The sequence below is a fragment of the Agelaius phoeniceus genome, chromosome 6 (assembly GCF_051311805.1).
Source record: "Agelaius phoeniceus isolate bAgePho1 chromosome 6, bAgePho1.hap1, whole genome shotgun sequence".
NCBI lineage: Eukaryota > Metazoa > Chordata > Aves > Passeriformes > Icteridae > Agelaius > Agelaius phoeniceus.
In genome coordinates this window covers 6,659,969-6,685,110 of record NC_135270.1, presented here as the reverse complement: position 1 = coordinate 6,685,110, position 25,142 = coordinate 6,659,969, and the positions used below count along the sequence as shown (strand labels likewise).

General features: G+C 40.2%; 1 protein-coding gene across 1 annotated transcript in view; it reads right to left on the bottom strand.

Annotated features, from left to right (window-relative positions):
* SPON1 (spondin 1) overlaps positions 1-4,254 on the bottom strand; it is a 188,997-nt gene extending 184,743 nt beyond the window's left edge. The window contains exon 1 of the mRNA XM_054635536.2: positions 3,860-4,254. Coding sequence (XP_054491511.1) covers positions 3,860-4,082 — 223 coding nt within the window. The 5' untranslated portion in view covers positions 4,083-4,254. The remainder of the gene's footprint in view (positions 1-3,859) is intronic.
* Between the last annotated feature and the right edge of the window lie 20,888 nt (positions 4,255-25,142).

The window sequence follows — 25,142 nt, the reverse complement described above, 5'->3', positions numbered from 1 at the left end:
AAAGCCAAACAATCCAAGCCCAGCCCCGGGGTTCAGCCGGGTCCATCCGTGCGCGGCTGCTCCGGAGCGCGGTGCTGCGCACGGATGGACGGGGAGCGCGCGGAGCAGAGCAGTCCTGGGGATTTAGGGATTTGCACCTTCGGGGATGTATGCCTTGGGATTTACACCTTCGGGGTGTGTGCTTTGCTAGGCCAGAATGCCGGGGAACACCTGGGCTGGGAAGGTTTCTGTCGGTGCTCGGAACCAGGTGCGCTCAGGCGGCACCACAGCACACGGGGATTTATCCCAAAAGCCAGAGCTGTTCTGGAGTCTCTGCCCCTGCACTGGGTGTTCCAGCACGGGCAGCACTGGGAAGCTGTCAAAGCACATCTGTTTTTCACAAGGGAGCGGCTCTTTGTTGCATAAGAGCTGAGAGTTCTTGGGCTAAACTCCGGCGTTTTGAACAGCAGCTGTGTCCTGCTCACACCGCCTTCACACTAATTAACTTTCACTGAATGATAGGAACTTCCTGCAAGGATCGGAGTTAAGGATTTCACTTTAAAGGGAAGATTACAAATCTGCAGTTACTTTTTGTCTGCTTCCATCCCTCTGGCAAATCTCTAATTACTTTACAAGTTGCACTTTGGCACACGCCTTCAACACGCTCCTCTTTCCCCAGTGTCCCAAGCTGAAGGTGGAGTGATCAAAGCACTTGCTCCTTTGGTTTCAGGCAGGAAATCTGATTATTCTCATCCTATGCATCCTGTGTTGTACACTGCACAAGTACCAAAAAACACACGTTCCAAATTTCACCCGTATTTTGTGAAACGTGGGAATGGCTAATGTATTTACAGAATGACTGCTTGCTTGCAAAGTGTTTGCACGTTAAGGGGGTAGAAAGAAATGGAAAGAAAAAGACTCAACATTGTTTAGAAGAGAAGTCCCCAAAGCAATGTAATGGAGCATAGCATCTTAAGTGATCCTTTCCTCAAAAACTGAGAAAGTGAACTGACCTAAAAGTGGAAATTCCATTAAAACCAGAAACAGCATGGACACAGAAGGTACATGTAAGAAGGTACATTAAAACCAGAAACAGCATGGACACAGAAGGTACATCTCCTTTTCTTCTTCAGAATAATCCTTTCATGATATAATAGCAGAAAGTAGGTCTGCTGCATGTTAGTATGTGAAAAAGGCAAACTACTGCCTTTTTGTAGAAGCAAGTTTATTTACATTTTAATAGCATGAAACTCACCTCACTTTTTCATGGAAATCTCATGCAATCATTAATCTAACTCTACAATCAATAAAGCCAGGACTGAGTATTTTCAAGGATCATTACCCTGTATCACCATCCAGATTCAGGCTCATTTGTGAAGGCAGTGAGAACCCTGACCTTCAGTGGAAGCCAGAGCAGGTCCATCCAGGTGGCCAGCAGGGAGGAGAGGACCTCGACCCTAGGATGGTGTGCCCACAAACCTGGTCCTGCAGGGAGACATTTTTAATTGTCTGGCAGGAGAACGTGCCTTTATTCACTGCAGCCAGGCAGAGGAGGTGAATGCCCACCCAGAAAAGTCACTCAGTGCCCAGAGCTGCTGTTTTCTATCACAGCTCCAGAGGTGGAAAACCGAGGCTTCACAGCTCCTTACACACAGATCCCCCCAGGGCTTCACCCTCAGGGCAAATAGATTCTGATTGATCTAAAGGTGAATAACTGCAGGGGAGCCATAAAAACTCCTCCAAACAGTGTGGTCTCCTGATTCTCACACTGCAAGAGTGCTGAGATATTTCCTCCTTGAGACCCTCAAGTGTCACATCCACTGATGGCATGAAGACAAATGGATGTCCCTACACTGAGACTTTTGTGGAGCACACTTGCATGCACAGATAATTCCTGTGTTATCCACCTTGAAAATACCTAGTTTGTTCCAAGAGCCCACTAGGGAATGTGCCAAGGATCCAGATGCATCAATTCAGGCAGGGGCCATGGCTCCAGTGCTAAGGAGGTTGTGCAAGTCTTCTGCCATGTTGCATATAGAGTAATTTGCAGATTAATAAATACAAACAAACAAAACCCCACAGACCTGTCATGACAACTCATTTTTTTTTAAATATTTGCTTGGATTTTCCATCCTTTGCATAAAATAGTAATAAAGTTCCAGTTGGACTGTAGAAATGGCTTTGAAAGCAAGCTCTCGAAACTTTCTGTATATTGTCAGTTTTAACTACTGCTATGTTACAGCAACATTTATCTGTGTTCTTCCAAGCATTCAGGAATGTGCCCTCAAAGAATAATTTACACACCCCATCGTGCCACCTGAATACTTCAGCCCTAAGGATCAGAAATGCAGGCACATATTCTGTTCTACATTTTAACTTTTTACCATTAGCTGTAATTTTCTCACTTCCAAGCAGTTATAATAGCCTAATGTGATTTTATTAATTGAGTTCCTAATGCCAAGACCTAATATCTCCAGAAAATTAGTTCTGCTAATTCATCTGGGAGTTTCTTCCTACATTTCTATGCAAAAGAAACTTCTTTGGTAGATGACTGAAAATGTCCAGTAACACTTTCACAGAAGTGAATCCCAAAACTTTTAAAGAACGTTCACTTTTGTCACTATCAAAAAACTTAGCACGTCTTTATGCTGCTTAGTAGAGGTATCAAGCTGACATACCACATGAAATCTTCTAGACTCCAGGTACTGATCCCAATGTCTGGAACAGCTACCCAGCTTGTGGGTAACGTGCATTTCCTCACAGTGTGTTAAAATAAAACAGTTTTGGGGGAAAAAAAATCAAATCAGTAGCATGCAAAGTTACAGACTGGTGCTCAAAACAGGTGAACCACTGCTGCAGATGCACTTCCCAGCCTTTGAATGATTATGATGCATGCACACTTTTTTCTCCCTATATATACTGAGATTCCCATGTTCATGCAAAGGGAAAACGTTGCTCTTTACCCTGGATCTAAGAAACACTTTGAAGGATCTCCCAATATCTTTTTTCCTAAAAGTATGTGAGTTATGGTACCTAAAAATGTCCAAGTTCTCTTTAAAGTGCTTTTAAAATACAAGATTAACACTACATTCCAAGTAGGTTTATTTCTGAAGGCATTATACAGTGAGGCAGAAAAAGTGACCAAAACCTGTCTTTGCCTATTAATTTGTAAAATACACCCGAATGTGCTTTGGAAGTTCATTCCAAGGACTGTGTGTGACATGCTCAGGGAAGAACAAATGCCTCCCTCCATCTCTTATTTACAGTGGTCGTTAGCACTGTCTCTGCCTCTTTCCTGTTTGAACCATCTGTTCATTTGCCCAGAAAAAAAAAAAAAAAAAAAATTAAAGAAATGGGGTGGGATAAACGTAAGTGGAAAATGTGGGAAGTTGGCAGCGTGCTGCATCATGTTTGCCCATATGCTAACTCATTATGTTAACATTCATATTTCAGGGCAGGAACGATGAGCTCCGATCTTCCTCTCCTCCCTACTGAATGCTAAAGCTTCTCCCTTGCCCTGGGTTATATTTAAAGGGATGGGAAGGAATCCCACAGAAGCGGGGAAGAGTGCACTTTGCATCGCTGCAACTTGCGATCTTGTGCGAGCGCTGAGCTTGTACAGAGGGTTCGTAAAAGGGAAATTCCTCTTAATGAGGAGGAGTGCTTGGGAGTAAAGTGATCCACCGAAACCCAACTGCTCTCACTTGCCATGGAGCAGCATCCCCAATAAAGTAATGCGTGGGGTGCATCGCCCTGCCTTAACCCACACACTCACACGGCAAGAGGGATCGGAGATGACAGGCAGAGCCACGCTACAGCTCCACAGCCCCTCATCCTCACCATTCTCGCCAGTAAGGGATGCGGAGGATGCACAACTTACCCCGGTAACTGTTCCCAGGCTTGTAAAATTCCGGATCGCCCTCCACCCTGAGGCTGAATTCATTGTACCCTTCCCTCCGGGTGCCTTGGGCTCGCAGGATCCGGCTGCAATATCCCTCGGATTTCGCGGCTTTCTCCAAGGTTTCGTCGGGAAAACCCTTGGCCACCAAGGGGAAAGTCAGCGCCAGGAGCCGCAGGGCCAGCGGCTGCAGATGCGCTCCCATCCTCGGCGCTCCGCACAACTTTTGGGGGGCACGGCAGGGCCGGGCAGGGCTGGGCAGCTCGGGCTGAGCGCTCCGGGCAGCCCCGGGCCCCGGCGTGAGGCTGCCGGCTCGGCTCGGCTCGGCTCGGCTCGGCTCGGCACGGCACGGCACGGCACGGCACGGCACGGCTGGGCTGGGCTCTGTCGGCGGAGGGAGGGGAAAAGCAGCGAGGGGGCAGAGAGGGAGGGGACGGCGGGAGGGGAGGAGGGAGGGAGGGAAGTGTGATCTTGCCCAGATCCCGGAGTGAAGTGCTGTTTTGTTTTAGCGGCTCGGCGGTGTTTGAATTCACAGGGTTCGGTGGGAGAGGGGCAGGGGACGCTGCTGAGCCCCCCAGAGCTGAAATCAATCACCCGCATTCCTGCCAAAGTCGTCAGTAGTTACTGTAGGGATAACAAGGCTCAAAGAATTCCCCCCACACCCCCTCCAGCGTCCCGTCCTCCTGCGAAGCAGCAGACGTGATAAACATCATCGACTAAACAGCGCGGACAGACCGACAGCCCTGCCTGCTGCGCGCCAGGAGCATCGCTGCGGCTCCTCGGGTACCAAGGAGGGACAGAGGGGACAGGGAGGTGCCTGTGCCACAAACACGAGGTCCCTGTCCCCAGCAGCCTCTCACAGTGTCCCCATCAGAGCCACAGGGTGTGCGGGTGTCTGTGCTCCCAGCAGCTCCTCGGGTACCACAGAAGGCGACAGGGAGGTGCCTGTGCCACAAACACGAGGTCCATGTCCCCAGCAGAGCCGCAGGATGTGCGGGTGTGTGTGTGTGCTCCCACTTCAGCTCGTCGGGTACCACGGAAGGGACAGAGGGGACAGGGAGGTGCCTGTGCCACAAACACGAGGTCCATGTCCCCAGCAGCCTGTCACAGTGCACATCAGAGCCGCAGGATGTGCAGATGTGTGTCTGTGCTCCCTGAAGCTCCTTGGGTACCACGGAGGGCACAGAGGGCGACAGGGAGGTGGCTGTGCCACAAACACGAGGTCCATGTCCCCACCAGAGCCACAGGATGTGCGGGTGTGTGTGTGTGTGTGCTCCCACTTCAGCTCGTCGGGTACCACGGAGGGGACAGAAGGGGACAAGGAGGTGGCTGTGCCACAAACACGAGGTCCCTGTCCCCATCAGAGCCGCAGGATGTGCGGGTCTCTGGGTGCTCCCAGCAGCTGCCAGCGCTGCTCCACTCACCTCGGGGAGCATGGCAGGTCTGCCCCTCCCAGCACCCGGGAATTCCCAGCAGATGCCCGCAGCAGAGAGCACGGCTCGTTATTTTGCCTTTACACAAGGCACGCTGAGGCGAGACGAGGCTGAATGACTCATCTAAATCCACAAAAGAAGATTACAACGGTGGGAGAAAAGAAAGTGAACCTAGACCCCTGGGGTCCCTAACTTCAGGGGTTTGATCCTAAGATGCTCTTCTCCTCTCTCTCTCTCCCTCCATTGCTTTGTAAGTGGAGGAGAAAGCAGGAAAGGTCTTCAAGGAGGACCTGAATCATTTCAGGATGACAGATGCACAAGAGGGCACAAATCCCTTTCTAGCCCCTTTCTCCAGGATAGGACTGTAGCAGATGGATGGATACAACTGCGTTTATGCACAGCTTCCAAGAAGTAGGGGAAACAGCAAGCAGTTTGAAGTCCTCCTGGATCCCACTAAGGCATTTGTTGGCATCAGATTTGTAAATTTTTGGGTTCCAAACTTACCTTTAGAAGTTGATTAGCAACTTCCAAATTGTCTACAAAGCAACAATGTGCAATGCAATGCTTGGCTACACAACACCTGATTTTAGAGACCATAAACCTCACGTTGTGTGTCAAATAGAGGTGTTTATTTAGGTGTCTGTGAGGATGCAGGACCTTTGTTTTCTGAAAGATTACTTGCCAAGAGGTTTGCTACTGTGTAAGCTTGTTTGTATTTCAGTCTGTTACATGCTTATAAAGAATGTAAATTGTCACAGCCTCAAATTCTTCATTAACTAAAGATTATGTTAACGAAGATGGGATTGGTTGGGTGAGATGTTAGCTTTTGCTGCAAACACAGAGGTACTGGCAATGTCCCTCCAGGTCTGTGAAGGGTGGCAGTCCAGCTCTGGTCCCAAAATGAGTGGTAAAATCCCATTAGTGAGGACATGCCTGCTTAGACATACCTGCTACAGAGGCTGGGGCTGACTGCAGGGACTTCCACTGCTGAGGAAAGAGTTTGATTAGGGAAGGAGAAGAGGTCTTTGCAGCACAAGAAATTTTCCTGTTCCTCTCATCCTGCTGTGTTGCAGACATCTTTTATGGAAAATCCTTTCTTTAGGATTTTTTTCTCCTGAGAAGCTGAGAGACCTGAGGAACAAAATGTAAACAATGATTATCTGCTGCTGTGGAATGCAACAGGTGGATCTGTGATTGGTCCATGTTAGTTGTTTCTAATTAATGGCCAATTAATTAGAAACAATCACAGTCAGCTGGCTTGGACTCTCTGTCCTAGACAGAAGCTTTTGTTATCATTCTTTCTTATTTTATTCTTATTTAGCCTTCTGAGGAAATATTTTCTTCTATTCTTTTAGTATAGTTTTAATGTAAAATATATCATAAAATGATAAATCAAGCCTTCTGAAACATGGAGTCAGATCCTTGTCTCTTCCCCCAGCCTGAGATCCCTGTCACACTGCTGGAGGAAGGAGAATGAGCAACCCTGACTTTCCAGTGTCACACACCAGGTTCCATTCAGTCTGCTCCCTCCACCCAACCTGGCAGCATGAGGGCAAATCAATCCATCACCTTTAAGGCAACAATACTCAGCTTGCTTTTGCTACTGAAGCTTTCAGTTGGCACGGTAATGCAGAATATTTAGTTTCATGCTTCCAAAGCCCCATGTTCATGTTGGTAATTAAGTGACTACAGTTCAGCAATGTCATAAACTCTTGGGTCTCATTTGACCATGATCTTCACCTCATTCATTTATGAGAATAAGCTTTGCTTTATGCAGGTCCCTCAGCCAAAGATGCCTGTGAATTTGATTAATTTGATATTTGACTTCTCATTTCTTTTGCTGAGATTGATTGAAAAGCAATTACCTGACTAAAGCATTCCTGACAGGAACTGCACAGGCTTCTGCACAATCCACCTTTGTTTTGAGCCAGTGTTGTGCTCTAACTCAACACTCCTCAAAGTGTTTTTAGTCCTCTTCAGATTTTTGGGGGGTTTATATGGTAACTGATTCATCAGCATCTATTAACTCTTAGCTTCCAGTAGATTTTATGTCTCTTAGTTTTTAATTCCTGAAATGGCCTGGGCTGTTACTTTTGGTATTTTTTTGTCCAAAAGCATTGTAAAGTTTCCTAGAAAGGCATAGCACAGTGTCTTGCTAAAAGTGAATGCTTCAACTTAGCAACTGATACAGACAAATTAACCTGCACTGCCTACAGCCATGAAATGAGTAATTTGTTGTAGAGACAGTGTAGAGTATGGGCAATGTCATTAAGCATGGGCATCCTCGGGGTTTTCTATTTGTTCTAGTAATTAGTGTGTGTTTGCCTGAAGCATCCAGCATGATGTATCAGTCAGAGATGCATGCAGACTGATGAGCCCAACCATCCATGGCAAATTTAACAGAGGAAGCCTTGCATCTGGGAGACTGCTTTCCTTTGTGCACTTTCTAGGATGAAGAAAGTTGCTGTCCATGACTATTAGGCATAACAATCATCACTGGGATAATATTGCATCTGATGGAGCTGTAATGGTTGCAGGAAACTCTCTCTCCCTTCCCCCTCACTCCACAAAGTGGACTTTCCTAACAAACAAAACTCATTCCACAGTGTCAGCAGTCTTTCTCCCTTTTTGCTTCCCCAGAAAAGGAGCCCATTTTTTCAATTGGCATTTTAGAAGGCTGCTTTAACTACTGCAGAATACCCCTGAATTGACTGGAAGATATGATAGGGGGCATTTAACAGTTTTTTTTTCCCTTCTGCTTCTATGATTTCAGTTAGTTGTTTGAAGTCTTGGGAATTGTCTGCAAAGCAGCAATGTGCAATGCAATACTTGGCTACACAACACCTGATTTTATAAGCCATAGACCTCAAAGTAAACCAGTGCCTCAGGTAAATATATAAACTGATTACATGAATATTAGACCCCTTAAAAGAGCCAGCTCTCAGAGCAAGAGGCCAAAAAACCCTGCCAAAATAACACATCAGGATGGCTGGTGCCCTAAATCTCACAACCATCAGGTGGTTGATAACTTCCCTGGGCTGTAGGATTTACCTCCCTAACCCCAGGAGCTTTAATAAATAAAAGTATAAAAAATGAAAATATATTTCATATATAAAAAATAAAGACTATATAAATATATAATAATAATAATAATAATAATAATAATAATAATAATAATAATAATAATAATAATAATAGGGGGATACATCTCTTTCACAAGATGTCTGGAATGTTACCCACTCTTCCACAAGAGCTAATGATTAAAATATTCCTGTAGAATGTCAGAGACAAATGGGTTTCAGCACCTTCTTGGTTTGCAAGTCCTCAGATCCTCATCTCTCAGGAAGCTGCTCATTGTGAAAATTTAAATCTTCTCAAAGCACTCTCAGTCCATCATAGAAATTACAGACTTCTAAAGTTGAACTGATGCTGAAATGAAAGAAAGGAGATGGAGGGTGTTGTATCAATTAGAATGGATTTTCTGGAGACAGATCCAGGGTGCCTTTTCCTTCTCCTCCTCAGACATTAATTGTATTGGGAATTGTATTGGGATCAAAAGCTCTCCAGGGGTTCAGGTGGTCACCTACCATCAAAAGTTTGCCCTGAGTGCATTCTGAATACCTCTGCCAAATTAGGAGATGCAAGCTGAAGAAAATGTCCAAAAGTGACTTTTAACTTTTCCTCACGAGCAAGACATTCCCTTGCTCACAGGTGCCAGGGCAGAGGATGCTGCTGCTCAGGCAAAGGAAGGGTCTGGCTGGCTGGGAAGGAAGGAGCAGGCTCTGGATGCCTGGGAAACAACACTGCAACACAACCTGCAATAAAACCTCAACACAATCTGCAATAAAACCTTCTGTGAGGGCAAGAAGGGCATCTGAGGATTGCACTTTCCAAGGTGCTTATCTCATTTTCAGACCTTTGTGTCTCACTATAGATTTAGGTATTAGTCTAATTTGCATCTCTCTCCTTTCCCACTACTGCAGCAGTCACAGTCAGTTTTTCTTAAACAAGACAGAAACTCCCTCTATTGATTTAGATGGAATAATAACCCTGCTGCTATTAAAACCCCCCTGTACCTACAGGAAGAATGAGGCTTTTCTCATACAGTTCATGCTGTCTGAAAGGGCATGAAAGAAAGGGATGCAGAGATATCTGCTGTCCTATTAGACAAAGTAAAGAGCTTGGGAGGCACTTAAAATGATTTCTTACTTCTCTGTAGCACTGTTCTCCACTTCTTTTCTCTCCAGAATCCAAGCAGTGACAAGTAATGACAGTAAATGTTTGCAGAGGTCTGTTTGCCATTTACACCACTGTCAGTCAATACCATGTATCTCCAAAATTAAACTTCCCAGCAGCTCCTTGTATTTGCCTGTTCAGTCATGCATGCCCCCTGCATATTTTCACACTGACAATGCAGAGAGTTTTCATTTCCAGGGCATTTTATAGAAATGTTTTTTCCCTGACATGGTGAGAATAGCATCATGCTTATTACTGAAGGTGCTGAGAGAAACAGAGGCAGAGAGAGCAGCCCTGTGCAGGTTCCTCCTGGGCTCAAATGGGGCAAAACCTCAATGAAACTGGAAAACTGTGGGACAAAAAACATGTTGCAGAGGCTGCAAAAGATCTAGAAAAGTCTATCCAGCACTGTGGATAACAAAGGCAGAATGTGATTTAAACTAAGGCCGCTCTTGAATGGATTTTTCAAGATGAGAAGTTGACAGAAGCTTATCTTCCACACAGAGTCTATTTTGGGGAGGAGGTTTGCTAAAGAAAGACCCAGGCTTCTTGGAACATTTAGCTCAGGGTTCCTTCCAATATCAGAAAGTAAATATGTTCTTAAAAAATCTCTCCCTTTATCCCACACAGCTACTCGAGATCTATCTTGGGAATCCCTGAAAACTCCCAAGAGCAGAATAAACAACTGGTTCCTCCAAGCCCAGTATCAGCTTCATTTACCCCTGAGGAAATTCACTGCTGCAAACCTGGAGCATCACCACATTTCTATTTTGGAGGTCACATCCTCTCCAATTACACCCAACTTTCTCCCTGAGCAGCTTTTGCCTTTAGGAACTTCCCAGTTTCCATGGACAGGGCAGAAAAAACCATAAAACCTCCCCCTAAACTGAATCTCTGCTCCTTCCAACTAAGCCACACAACAACTCTGCAGACATTTGTGTTAATTTAAAACCTCAATCCCAACCTAAAATTCAGCATCTTTTTAGTAGTTTACTGAATCACCTGTCACTGATTTTATGTGACTGCATGTTCTTCTGCATCTGCCTTGACCTCAGTGCCTCTAACCTGACTATATCTGGCTAAAATACTAATGGGCAATAACCAGACTGAATTCAGCTTTTTGGCATGTTCACTGTTCAGAGTCAGCTGTTCAGTGTTCTCTTATCACCACATTTTCCTCCCTGAATTGCTTAACACCTGCAGATTGGCTGTTGCTTTCACCTGTTCACCCTCTATTTGTACTTCTCCAAGACATGAGGTATGTGATAAAGTTCCTTTTTTTTTCTGTAGCTGAGCTCTCAAAGTCAGAATATAAATAAAACTTTGCATACAGAAAAAAAACTTTTTTTACCAAGTTTCAGGCTGGATGTTTTTCCAGGAGGAACATAAAAAAACCAACTTACACTGTCTAAGAAAATAAATGGTTTCTATCTAGACAAATAATTTATAAAAATACACTCACCAAATTTTATACATGCCCATTATTTACTCAATCAATCTATCCTCTTTTCCAAAAAGCATTTTGATAGTGATATAGCAATTAAATCTTCAGTCAACTCTGGTTAGAATAGGTCCTAATTAGACTGCAAATATGGAAGGAAAATGTACAGTAACACATCCCATGAACACAACAGGTCCTAAAGCAAGAATGACATCATCTTCAGACTCCAAAAAAACCCTCAAAACCAAGACTAAACAGCAAAAAAAACCCAACCCAGAAAGTAAAAACAACATAAACTCATAGCCAGGCAGATAAGGGAAGGATGAAAAATTCTTTGGGATTTCTGACCATGAAATCAAGACAGAAAAAATCAAGAATAAATGATAAATATAAGGTGCTACCATCAGTGAACTGGCTGACACATTTGGGAACAGGGGCTGCACTTCAAGCTGATACTTGCAGCATAGGATTGTCTCCCAAAGCAAGCTCTTTACAACAACCTCCTGCTAGGTGATATGAATTTCTTTTGCCCCTGTTCTCCTGCTGTACTCAGAAGCCATTCCTTTTAAAGGAAACATTTACTGTACCATGCTAGACCACTGCATCTTCTTTCATCATTAGCTGGCAGGTTTATTTGAGCCTCAGGCTGCCAAGTGCAGCAGTCCTGTGGTTTATGGACTGCTGACACTTCCCTTACAAGCCCCATTGTCCCTGGGAATCTAAATCAGCTACTCCTGCCTCCAGCCTGATGGGAATTTAAATATTTGGAAGTACAATGAATTCTAAATGGGGGAAGTGTTCATCTGGCACAAGGTCCTACCAAGGACAGAGCATGGGCAAGCTGAGAATGCAGGACTAAGAGGAGACTTGGAATTCCAGAATTCATCCCGTCACCACATCTCTCTGTAGCTCAGTTCCTTCTCAGACAGGGTAGCAGAACATCTCCAGGTAAAAACACCACCTAAGAACAGACAATACCTATTATTATTGCAATTTGTTAAAGCTCTACAAGTATCAGAACACGGTTTCAAAGCAGCTTGTGCACAAGGAAAGGTTTTTTGGAAAGTTTTCCTTCAGTTTATTTGTGAAATTCAAATTATGTCAAGTATTACTAGATATTCCTGTGGATCACCAGGAGCTCAGACAAAGTGACTGCCCAGAGAATCCCTGCAGTTGGGGATATTGGAAAAAAAACCCCAATAGTTCTCAAGAAAGTTTCTTAAATCTCAGATTTCCAGCTCAAATATTAAAGGAGCTTTGGGAAATCTTCTGAAGATTTGCAGCCCCACATCATTTTTATATCAAAGGAAGCTTTGTCTATAATTTAAAAAGGAATCTAAACTATCTGACAGCAAGTGGGTGAAATATACATCTATGAAGACATTTCAAATATGGATATTCATATACATGGGGAAAAAATTATTACACATTAAAAAGTTATAATTTCTTGCTTGGTAAAGGGATGGAAGATCAAATAGGCAAAGGTATGTTAACAATGCACTTCATTGTGTGTTCTGTGGGCATATTTTAATTGTCATCAGCATACAAGGCTAAAATTGCAAGCTGGTAATGCAGAACAGGGTTTGTGGGAGGAGGAAATATCTTTTCCCAGAGCAGCTGGTATGGCTGAAAAAAAATCTCCAAGCTTTCAAACAGAGCAGCCCTTCTGCAGGGTCTGAGAATGAGTTATTTTACAAAGCTAAGTGCACATTCACAGCCATCTCCCAGAGTTTAGCTGGGCACACACTCATCAGGAGATCTCTGAGGAGAGAGAGAATTGGTACCTGTGAAGTAAAGAGGATGATGAAGGGGATGAAGAGAGGAAGACAGTGATGAGTTGGTGAAAGGCAGATATTTTATAGCCTGCAGAATAAAGGGAACTTTGTGTGGAAGAGCAATCCTGGAGAATGCCATGAAACAACATCTCCAGCAAGCTCCTGGGTCTTGGTGTCCCAAATTCTGCTATAGTTTAGTTTGCAAGCTCAACTTTGGGAAGTATTTCCCAAGTTTTCCTTAATGGTATGAACAGAGAGAGACAGGGATGCATTTTGCTGGGAAATGCTTGGGAATGGCAGCTGGGAGTGGTGTCCTTGATGGATCTCTGTGGCATTTTCGGGGAGGAAATGATGAATCTGACTCCATGTTCTCAGAAGGCTAATTTATTATTTTATATTATATTACATTATAGAATGCTATATTGAACTATACTAAAGAATAAAGGATACAGCCTTTTAGAAGCCTAAAAGATAATAATGAAAAACTTGTGACTCCTTCCAGAGTCCCAACACAGCTGGACTGTGATTGGTCATGAAGTAAAAACAATTCACATGAAACCAATCAAATAATGCCAGTTGGTAAACAATGTCCAAACCACATTCCAAAGCAGCAAAACACAGGAGAAGCAAATGAGATAATTATTGTTTCCCTTTTTCTCTGAGGCTTCTCAGCTTCCCAGGACAGAAATCCTGGTGAAGGGATTTTTCAGAAAATATGACAGTGACAGATCTCCCCAGAGGTTTCCTGGGAGAGGATGTCCCGTTCCCTGACACACAATCCACCAATCACCACAAGCACAGCCAGGACTGGCAAGTTGTCAGCAAATTACTTCTATTTTTTAAAAACTTTTTTTCAGTATCTGTTTCCCAGGTCAGGTTTTTGCCTGAGCAGACGAAGTCTGGCCGGCTCCATCCAGATTTTGGTTCTGAAAACTGACAGAAATTCACTTGGAATGGTTCTGGATGAACCAGAAGAATTATCAAGGGAAATTCTGGACACAGAATTATTTATGCTGCTCTAACCCCACTGTACAAAATAAGCCTAGAATCCAACAGATTTACAAAACATATCTGCCTTTTTTCTTCCCTTTTTAAAATTGAATCACAGAAGCAATGACAGGGCATGGATTTCTCAAATTACCAATTGTCATACTTTCCCCTGCCCAAAGTATAACATAATATCACATTTAATCAGTCTCCTTCAGTCATTCTGATTATTTTTCATTACTTTGCACTGTCACATTAGAAAGTCAAGTGTAAAATACCAGTGTCCAAAAAAACCAAGTTTTATACCAATAACTTTTCTTTTCTATGCAGATAACTAAAAGTTTCTGCTGTTAGTAAAATATGTTTAATTTGCTTCTTATCCTTCAAAATGCTGTTTCATTTCCCTTCTGACTCTCTTTCAAAATAGTCTGATTCATTTCACTTCTAATCTCTCAAACAATGTCAATTAATATAATTCAGAAGCATTGTATTCTCCCTCAAGAACAAGTTAAACTACCTTTTTTAATTTTTTTTCTTTTTTTTTTTTGTTAAAGTCAAGGTTTTTTTAGAGTAAAACAATTCCACAAGAAGGTTATGATGAAAGGGTCTATGAGAAATAAGCAGTCCTTTACTCTCAAATGTAAGGATATGAAGAAATTGCATTGTGGAACTGAACTACATTAATAACAGCATTAAAAATACCATAATAAATAATTGGTTATGATGTAATATAATAATATTTTATAGATGTACATTATATAATGATGTACAATTTTTATTAATTAATAACATTATTGCTAGTAGGTAATTTAAAATAAGTAGTCACTAATAGTTAATTTTAAATAATTAATAATTAATAACAGCAGTTAAAGTTACAAAATTACATTAATAAGTGCAGTTAAAATAAAAAAAAAAAGAAAGAAAAAATTACTGCAGTTAAAATTACTGCAGACTAAAAATGGCAGAGGCTCAATTTGCTCATTTTATTATTTTAGTCAGAACAAACTTAAGGGAAATGGGCCTGAAACAGTTATTGTAGAAATTGCTCTTCCAAAGTCCTTATAATTGTCAGAAATCTTATCCAAAATTAACAGTCAAGTAAATTTGTGCTAAAATAAATATCATAACATGGCAGCTGCCCAAATTATTTGAATGAAGACCGTGAAAATCCTGAATTGCCTTTAAGGTTAACAAACAATGACATTATCACAGGGATGAAATACATTTATAGTTGAGTTGGTGCATCCTTCTCCCTTCCTTGACAGTTAAATGATTTTATTAGTAAAATGTGTGAAAAAAAAAGATTTTTTGGTTAGTTGTCTAAGAGGTACATAAATATATAAATAAATAAATAAATATATATAAATATCTCCTACTTCTGCGTCCACTCATTAGATCCATTATTAAGATGGACACCACGAATGACTTGAGACAGCAATCTAGAAGCCATAAAGTGAAATTTTCAGTATTTTTTGAAAAGAAAGACTTCATGTTCTTTCAGTCATTGATACAAATCTTGTTACTGCTCACTCAGTTCCACAGGAGACTCATTTATGAAAAATTAATCCTAAAAACAATTATTGATATTGCACCACAGGAGCAATCCTATGAAACTTCAGAGCAAAGAATGCCCTGCTCAGGCTATAAAACTTTTAACAGATTATTTAGCAGGGTTAAGGTTTATAATAACATGCACAGAAGCACCTCTCTTGGTTTGTCACAAACGAAATCCCAGCCTGATAGAACATTTTTGTTTTCCACTGTTTGATAAGGAAAAAACCACTTGCAGTCTGTTCACTACAAGTTCTAGATAAGAGTTTTTGAAAATTAAAAAACATTTGGAAAAGAAAATACATTTTAGCTTGTCCTCAGAAATTATTTGAAAATTGAAGCTATCTAAAAACATAGCAAGATACTTTTGTAAGATATGTGCACAAAAGTAGTGGCATCAAAGGTGATTTAAACTTGTAACTATGGAAACCATATCCTTTTTTTAAAAAGCCAAAGCCTGAGATTACTGAAATTGAGAGAAAAATAATGAAATAAGCTGTCTTCTTGACCTGGACATTTCATCAAAGGACAAATCACCACACAGGGAGGTTACTCACAACCTCTGAGGTAAAAACTGTCCCATACCCTGAAAATGCAGGCAGAGCTTTTTTGGGATTCAAAATGAATTCCTGCACCTTCCAAACTCTCCCACTGAAACAGGGAAGATGTCTCTAAAAGAACAACGAGTTATTGAAGAAGGAATACCTCACACACAGGAAAAATCTAAATTATACTTGATGAAATAGGACATTTTTGAAAAATTACTGTGGAATACTTAGAAAAATCTGCTCATGAGAAAAGTACCTTGCAACATGAGGAACAGCTGGAGACAAAATGGGTCACTCATAAATGCTTTTCTGTGAGAAAATTAGACCTAAAATTACTGCCTGGAGTGGCAAATTCTTAGAGTATTTCCTTTGATTGCAAGAATTTATGGTCCCATGCAGGTCATCACAATTTAATTTATGCAATGTGTGAGGGCTCATAGGAAACACAAAGTAGGTTTGAATTACAACTGTTGAAACATACTGAGGAAAAGATAAATATGAGTAGGATTTTCCAGAGACAGAGAAAACCCAGCACTTCATGATTTCTGGAGGAATAGACAATCAAAAATAAGGAACTGGAAGCTAGGAGTAAATAACACCCACCTGTGTACCTGGAGCTAGTGGCCATAAGTGAAGTAGGGGTCAAAAACACCTTTAAAAGTACATATTAAAAGAATTTCAGCTTTTTGAAGCCCATAGCCTGGTGATGAAAGGTATCAGGATAAGACTTGAGCACCTAAAGCTGCAAAGTCATCAGTAGGATATCCTGAAAGAATTTAGAACCTAGCTGTGCTGCATTTTTTAAATAATCTCATTTCTTCAGTGTTTTCTTTGTTCAACCTGACACAGATGTTGAATTATGCACTCTTACACAAAGTCTTAAATAATTTGTGAAAATATACACACATAATTTACCTTCCCTTTGTAAAGGCATCAGCATTTACTACAGCAAGGGCAGGACATTACAGTAGCTGATCATTAATGCCCAAGCATTCATTTAATTACCAAGAAAATCAATAAATTTAGCATTTAGAAACAGTTTGGATGGTTTTTTTATCATTTCAATTTTTGTTCAAAGATAGAAATAAACGTCACACTTTGATTTTACCATAAATAACATGCTAAATAATGAAGGGTGGTACCTCTGAGGGTGCACATTATCCATTTAAAAATTCAAAAGGCAAAAACATCACTCCGGAAAAAAAAATAGAAAACCTTACAACTTGGGAAAATATGTTTTTTAAGCAGCACCTCATTACTGTGTGCTCCTCAAAATCTCAAAGTGAAGCTGGCAAACACAGAACAGGAACTTGATGGACCATATTTATAACTGATCTCCAAAATGATTGTCAAAGCCAAACAAAATTCAGTATAGACTGCAGGAACCAATGGCAATATGAGTAAAACAAATACAAAATACAGCAGCCCTGAATATTTATTTGCAGGACTCATCTGCAGTATCTGAGTGTTTCTGGTGGTCAGAATATGAAATAAAGATATGAAATAAAGGAAGACATGATTTTTACATGATCCAAATTCAGTGATTAGAGGTGTGAAGGCAAAAGATTCTCAGAAAAGAGGAGGCATTTGTTTCAAAGTTACTTTGTGATAATTTTTAGGTCCTTGTGGTCTCAGAGCCCCTGAGAGAAAGAACAGTAATAATTTGCAATAATCTGAAAACGATGAAGAAGGAGTGCCAGATCTGTGGCTGGAGCATATCCCATTCTGGGATGTGGAGAAATGACTCCAAGACTATGGCCAAACCACCTTCATATGAATATGAGGCATCTCACTCCATTCTTGTAACAGAAAGACTGATTTTAAGGCTTTTTCACATGTTTTTGTGCTTGGTCAGAAGGCTTCCTTGGAAATGGAAGGTAAACCCCCCTGAAAACAGGTTAGCATTTCACAGAGGCACTGATTCCACACCAAACCAAACCAAACACACCTGGGGACATTTTAAGGAACTGTGTTCAAGAGCCTGGCTTTGTGAAGACACAAGGCTTAGGTGGTAAAATAAGCCCAGTAAAAATTCCATCTTTACTTTTTAAGAGGTTTCTGATGACTCAGCTGTTGCAGAATTGCATATTTTTGACCTACAAAAGATATCAAGACATCTCTTACTACTGACTGTTCCCAAAGCTAAGGAAAATAATATTTTTCAGAAAAGGTGAAAATTAAAGGTCACAAAACGACTGTGACTCAGTAGAGATGGTGAAGCAACAGACCAGTGTCCAAATCATCACTCTTTGCATATTATCACCTTTCTTCTGATTTTTATGGAACAGATTGCAATAAACAGCTTGACAACAGTAAAAATAAAAAGAAGACACTTGTAGCTTGTGCTAAAGAAACCTCAGTCAGTCCTGACCTAATTAAGGATATTTTTCAAGAGTACTCCCTCATAATGAAAATATAAGCCTTCCCCTGAAATGCTGCCGGGGAAACCTTCCTCTGGGATTATAATTGTCTGCAGCAGTAGAGAATTAGACTAACTGGTGCCTCAAGTGGTTTGCCACTAATGAATTTGTGCTGCTTTGTTTCACTTCTTATTTAGGTGTTTGGATTTCTGTAGGTCTTCACCACTGTCCCTCCCCCAGAACATATGTTCTGCCAAATGAAAAAAGCTGTATTTTGGGTTGTAATGGCAGGCAAAAGCTCCATTTTATCAGTTAGCTCTTAAAACATTTAGTCTTGTTGCAAAGAGAACTTGAAGTGCACACAATGTTTAGTGAAGGCAGAAAACAACACAATGTTGTAGAAACAGTGAGGCAACAGAATTTTGGAAAGGATCAGATATTTTCATTCCAAAAGTATGTGCAAGAAACTAACCAAACGATTTATACCACACTACAGAGTAGAAGTGTTGTGCACAGCTTTGCTAAAAGTGGGATTTCCTCAGTGTTTTAAAAGGCTCCTTCATGCCTAGCTAAGGTGACTTGGAAAACACTTGAGCCCAGAGGCAGCAGGGTTTGGAAAGTGTAAGTCAAAGTTAAGTTAGAGGCATGGCACCTGCAAGAGAAAATTGTCAAGATATTTTTAAATGGTCTGACAAGTTCATCAGCAGTCCCTAATTAACCAGAGAAAGCTGAAACATCTCCAGTCCAAAGGGCAACATTATCATCAGATTAAGAGGTATTTTACACATTCTTTTAAAAATCTACCTTCTATCATCAGATTTAAAAAAAAAAAAAAAATCAAATTACACCCATTGGTAGGTGTACCTTAGGTCACAGCTAAGCAGAAATGCACATGCATCTGTGAGCCAATCTCTAATTTCACAATTGCACTTTTTCAGATATCTCCTTTTCATTTTTTTTTAAATACTAACAGGAGGCATAACTTTGTATCCTTCTGTTGTAATGCACAGCTTTGTACATTATTTATGGGTTCTGTCACTTCAGACTCCTGTACAAAAACGGTGCTAAATCCACAGGGTAACTCTGGTGCCAGAATTACAGACAGTCTCAAAATCCTCAGTCAATGCCACCCACCCACCAGATGCTTAAAAGATGTCTAGTTATGAGAAACAACACAGAATAATAAACAACCTTAATATCACAACAGATTCTTAAAACAGGGCAATTCCAGGAGGAATTCATGCAGGAAAGCTCCTAATCAGAAAGGCTGGCACTTGTCTCCCAAGACACTTGGAATATGTGTGCCACATGCTTTGCACAGTTACTAGATACCAGTAATGTCTCAGTTTCATCAGAATATAATGCTGTTTAGTGTTCTTAAGTGCATATGGCAACAGCCTCCTAGCTGGGTGCTGCATGGACAGGAATATATCATAATTAAAGCAAACCAGTCTGAGGAGGGGGAATTAAAGCAGCATCACTTGATGGATTCCACAGGGTCTGTTTGAGGAAGGTGTTGGTATTTTTTTTAACTCCTATGAACCTTTAATGCACATCAGTTTCAAAAAAGATCATGAATGTGGTTGAAAACAGTCTCCACCAGGTTTTTTTTTCTTCTAATACAAATTGGTATGGAAATGAAAGAATATATTCACCTTTGAGAACAAGGATGTGCTCCATAAAAACACTTCTGCAAGATCTCTGCATTTTGTGTCCCTTTCCCCTTTTTTTTAGAAATCCTCCAACATTTTCTTTCCAGGCAAAGCTGGAAGATGCTGGAAGAAGTAACAATATTTAGAGCAGTGACCAAACTTTATGCTAACTTCCCCCAGCCTTCATTGAGCTTTGGACCTCCAGTGACTTTATAAAATGTGATTATTTGTCTCTCTCTCTCTCTCTCTCACACACACACACACCAAAGGGAAAAGCAGGGATTACAAAACATCGTTTAGAAATTGTGTTTTACTTCCAGAATTCACCTCATTCCAGAGAATCTCTTAATAAGATACAGCAGGCTTCAGTCTGTGATCTCTTTTTGGGCAACCCCAAATTTATTTCTGCAGCTCAAAGCAGTGCTGGGGCAAGCCAGGTCATGTGCAAAGTGGGATTTCATTTCACTCTGATGGAGTTTGTGCTTAGCATGAGAAACACAAGATTTGTTTGAGGCAGTGCTTTAATTTCCAGGAACCAGAACAAACTTTCTATCTAATCTTTGGTCTTTCCAGATGAAGGTGTTCCATATTGCCTAAATTATTAATTTTGCCAAGATAGAGCCCATAGTTCCTGTCTAAGTCTTAGGCTATAGAAAGGAATTTTGTACAAGTGTCCTACCCAGGACACTGTATGTTTTTTTCCAATATATCAGTTTAAGCATGGACTTGTCACTTAGGCTGACTTTGACTTTCAGTTCTTTCAACAGCAGGATGAGATACTATGAAGAAGCCAATTTACAATGTTTAGAAATACTTTATGACAATTTTATTATATATTTGCCTCAGAAATCAGTATTTCCAAAGGCCTGTGGACATAATTTCAAATTAATGAGCTGTTATAATAGTAATAATTCTTTTTTTTTTTTGCACTTCTATTGTTATTTATAATTACATTTGTTCTCAATGTCAGGATTTGTAGGTTTCTGATGTTATAAGAACAACATAATTTATGTTTTCCCACTCATCAAAAATACCTTGACAATAATCATTCATTTCAATCATGAGTATGAGCCACATGCATGAACATTTAACTCAAAGGCAAACAAGACTCAGCTGACAGATTGTCACCATGGTGTTTTCCCGTTGCTCTGATTCTGTTTCTCACCAAAGGGAGAGCAAGGACTCCCTGCACATTGATTTGTCCATCACAGGAATGTGCTCAGGGAAGTGGTGTTTGCAGCTTGGTGCTTCAGGTGCCTGTGCTAACAGGGAGATGCTGGAGAAGAGCATTCTTTGGCTCATTCAGATTCTGAATATAAAATGCAATAAGTATCATGGAGGGATGCCAAGGGAGAGAAGTGAGAGGCAATAAAGAGCAATTCTGTAGCTCATCTCACCCTGGAGCCTGTAAAATTAGTGTGGATTTGTGTTGGAACCCTGGTTACTGAGAATTTCAGACTTTCTGTGCTGACAGGCACTGACCCCCAAGAGAACACTGCATTTGACCTGAGGCTCTGGAGAAGGCTTCCAAAATTAAATTATAGAACTGGGATTGTGGGTGTGGAGTTTGAATAGAAGGGTGTAATATCACATAGTAGAAAACTTAGAGTTTAAATTTTTAGAATATAATAATATATAAAACAAGATAGAAGTTTTAAGGCAGAAACTAATCCTTCATCCTCACCTTCTCCTTCATAAGTTTAAGTGGTATTGTGTAAATAGACAAAAAAGTCTGCATTGTGGACCATGAATAGTTAGTTGTGAGGTCAAAAATAAAATAATTTAGGTGTCATTTCTTAATTTCTAAGGACAGTTTATCCTTAGAAAAACCTTGTAAAAAGAGAGATACAACTCCATTCTTAGTCTGTCAAAGTACTGTAGAACTCATAGTTTGTAAGACTGTAATATAAATAAGAACTAATAAACATCTGAATCCAAACAAAAAATACCATCTCACCCACTTAATCCCAACCTTAAAAAAAAAAAACACCAAAAAATCCATTAGATTTGCTTTTAAATAATCCCTGTTTTCGTTCAGGACCCAGCACCCACAGCAGTAACTCCTTGCACAGCATTCCTGCATTTTTGCTTTCAGCTGCAGGTAGGCAGTGCAGGAACAACCAGGACAAGGCAACAAAGTTATCCAACTTTCAGAATATAGATGAGTCTTCAGAAAAAATCACTCCAGCTTCAAAACCCACTCTAACTCCTACTGGAGCTGATGAAAATTATACTAGAAGCAATAATGAGCTTTTTTCTTTTAATCCTCATTTCATGTTCTCACTCAGAGGTTGCCTGAACACAAGAGACAGTCGGTGGCTCTGGTAATTGTGCAGAGATCCACAGAGTTCATTCCAGATTTTTATCTGCTTTGCTTGACAAGGAAAGCAATGGCATTGTCTGATCTGTGTCAGCTCATCAAATCTAGAATTCCACAGCAAATTTTTAGAAGCAAGATTAATGTTTAAAGAAACTACTCCTGAAAATCAGCAGCACAGGAGTGTAACTGGATAATGGTATAATAAACTACCTGGTTTCCAGTGGAAGCCAGACCAATAAATTAATCCATGCTGTAATGTTGAGTAGGCTGCATTGATCTCCAGTTTTTTCTCACAGACCACACTCTCCCTGCTTTATGCATATAAAATATAATATATTAAATATAAACCAAGATCATGGACCCAGGGACTCCAGGTATCAACCAAGCATCACAAAACCCTCCCACTTTTAAAGCAAAAAATGGATAAACTTGAAGTATCTTATGTATTTAAAATAAAGTTAACAATGTTATATATATATATATATATATATATATATATATATATATATATACACAACTATGTCATAATCATAATTGAATCATTCTCTCCATAAAATAGTGTTTCATCAATTTGTCCCACTAAGTTATATTTTCTTGATATCAGGGACTCCAAGCATCAACCAAACATCACAGAAACCCCCCACTTTTAAAGTAAAAACTGACAGACTTGAAGCATCTTGTGTATTTGAAATAAAGTTAACAATGTTATATATATATATACAACTATGCCATAATCATAATTGAATCATTCTCTCTATAAAATACTGTGTTTCATCAATTTGTCCCACTAAGTTATATTTTCTTGATACATCATTTATCCTCTTTACTTTTCTTTGTTGCTGTCATGCATTGGCCTGAAATATTTAGGCATAAATGCAACCTGACTCCATTCCAAGAGCAGCCACCGCCCAGAGTTTTTGCCATGGTGGATTGGGATTCTTTGATCCTAAGAAAAGCAGAGCCCAGCTCATAGAGCCAAGGACCACATGGCTCAAGCGGCAGAAGTGGCATCCTGCCCTGGGAAAAAACTAAATTCTGTAGGTTTTTTAAGATAAATCTATTGCCAGAGTCAACCACAGAACATGACCAACTGTCAGGAAAGGAATAAAGGTAAATGGCAGCATCATATTTTCTGGAAAAATCTCTTTGCTAACATTTCTTCTCCTGGGAAGCTGAGAAACCTCAGAGAAAAATGAAAACAATAATTATCTGATTTGCTTCTCCTGTGTTTTGCTGCTTTGGACTGTGGTTTGGACATTGTTGACCAACTGGTCATTGTTTGATTGGTTTCATGTGAATTGTTTTGACTTAATGACCAATCACAACCAGCTGTGTTGAGGCTCTGGAAGCAGTCACTAGTTTTTCATTATTATCTTTTAGCCTTCTGTCTGTATCCTTTCTCTCTTTCGTATAGTTTTAGTATAGCAGAATAGAATAGAATAGAATAGAATAGAATAGAATAGAATAGAATAGAATAGAATAGAATAGAATAGAATAGAATAGAATAGAATAGAATAGAATAGAATAGAATAGAATAATAAATTAGCCTTCTGAGAACATGGAGTCGGATTCATCAATTCCTCCTCCCTCTGGGGAACCCTGCAAATACCACGGGTAAAAACAAATGTATTTTAATTTTATGTTAGATTATATGCTTAGCTCATCCATCTCTACAAATTTTTCCTGATTGAACTGTTAAAAGCATCTCCACAGTGACCTTCACTGCTGTATTGTCATAGAACCTAGCAATGATTAATTTTGTCACAGGAATAATATAATTTCTTATGGATAGCAAATCTTCTACCTGATAATCACTTCTAGTGAATTTATGTTTTACAGTGCATCAATCAGAATATGGCAGAACAAGGGGTTTAATTCAATCCAAGAAAAAGCAGTCAAGTCTTCCTAAGTCTACTGCATTTTCCATGAATATCTCTATAAAGGAGATAGGTGTGAGGTATTTAAACAAATTTTAATAAATCCAGGTCAGTCCTGGATTGACTACTAAAATGTTGTGTCACTTTTGGAGAAATTCTCAGGGAAATTATTGTGGGAGATTTATTACTCAAAGAATTCAATATTTAATGTTATCAACCATATTACTTCTATTTTGCTTGTCAAAGTAATCCTGAAATAACAAGGAACAAATACTCCTCTAATTACATTTAACTTTTGATTATTCTTCCTTTGATCCGGGAACAAGGAGGGACCCAAACTCCTTCAGTGGTTTTATGATTCAGGATTTAGCACAAATTGCCTGCTGGCTTAGAATTTAACTTCTCTGACTTTCCCAGTTCCTAGAAAGGGCATTTATTCAGGAGCTGATTAAGTAATTTTTCCTTAATTGTTATATCAAAACTATAAAACACAAGAGCTAAGCAGCAGCTTATTTACATACCAAAAGCTGGAGGCTGGTCTGTTGAAAAGTGTGTTAAATCCCCCAAAGCTTTCAACAAAGACGAGGCTGCAGCCTGAGAAACATCTGAATCTATTTAGCACTTTCAGAGGAAAGCATAAGGAGCAAAGAAAAACCAAGGAAAATGTTTGGATTTCAACTTCCAGTATTTGGGCTTTGCAAATAACTTATTCTAGAGACCAAGTGCAGCTCTAGAGCACAAATGCTCCTAAAGCATAAAAATGCTGGTGGGCTTTGTTTAGATTCCCAAGATGAAAAGCCAAGCTCAGATTTAAAAGTGCAAATATTGAACACAATCAAAGCATTTCTATTTACTTGAAAATTCAATTCCCTGAAGAAATATTACAGCTTTAGGGATATATGCTAACTCTAATTACATTTATAAGCCAATTGAACAAAACCAAACTCCCCAAAAATAAATTCTAATGAAAAAACCACTCAGACCCTATGAAAGTTTCAGCAGATAGACCTCAATTAACACAAGGCAGTCTTAGCTAATTCTGTGGAGTGGGTATGCAGCTAAATCTGCATTTTTAGGTGAATGTC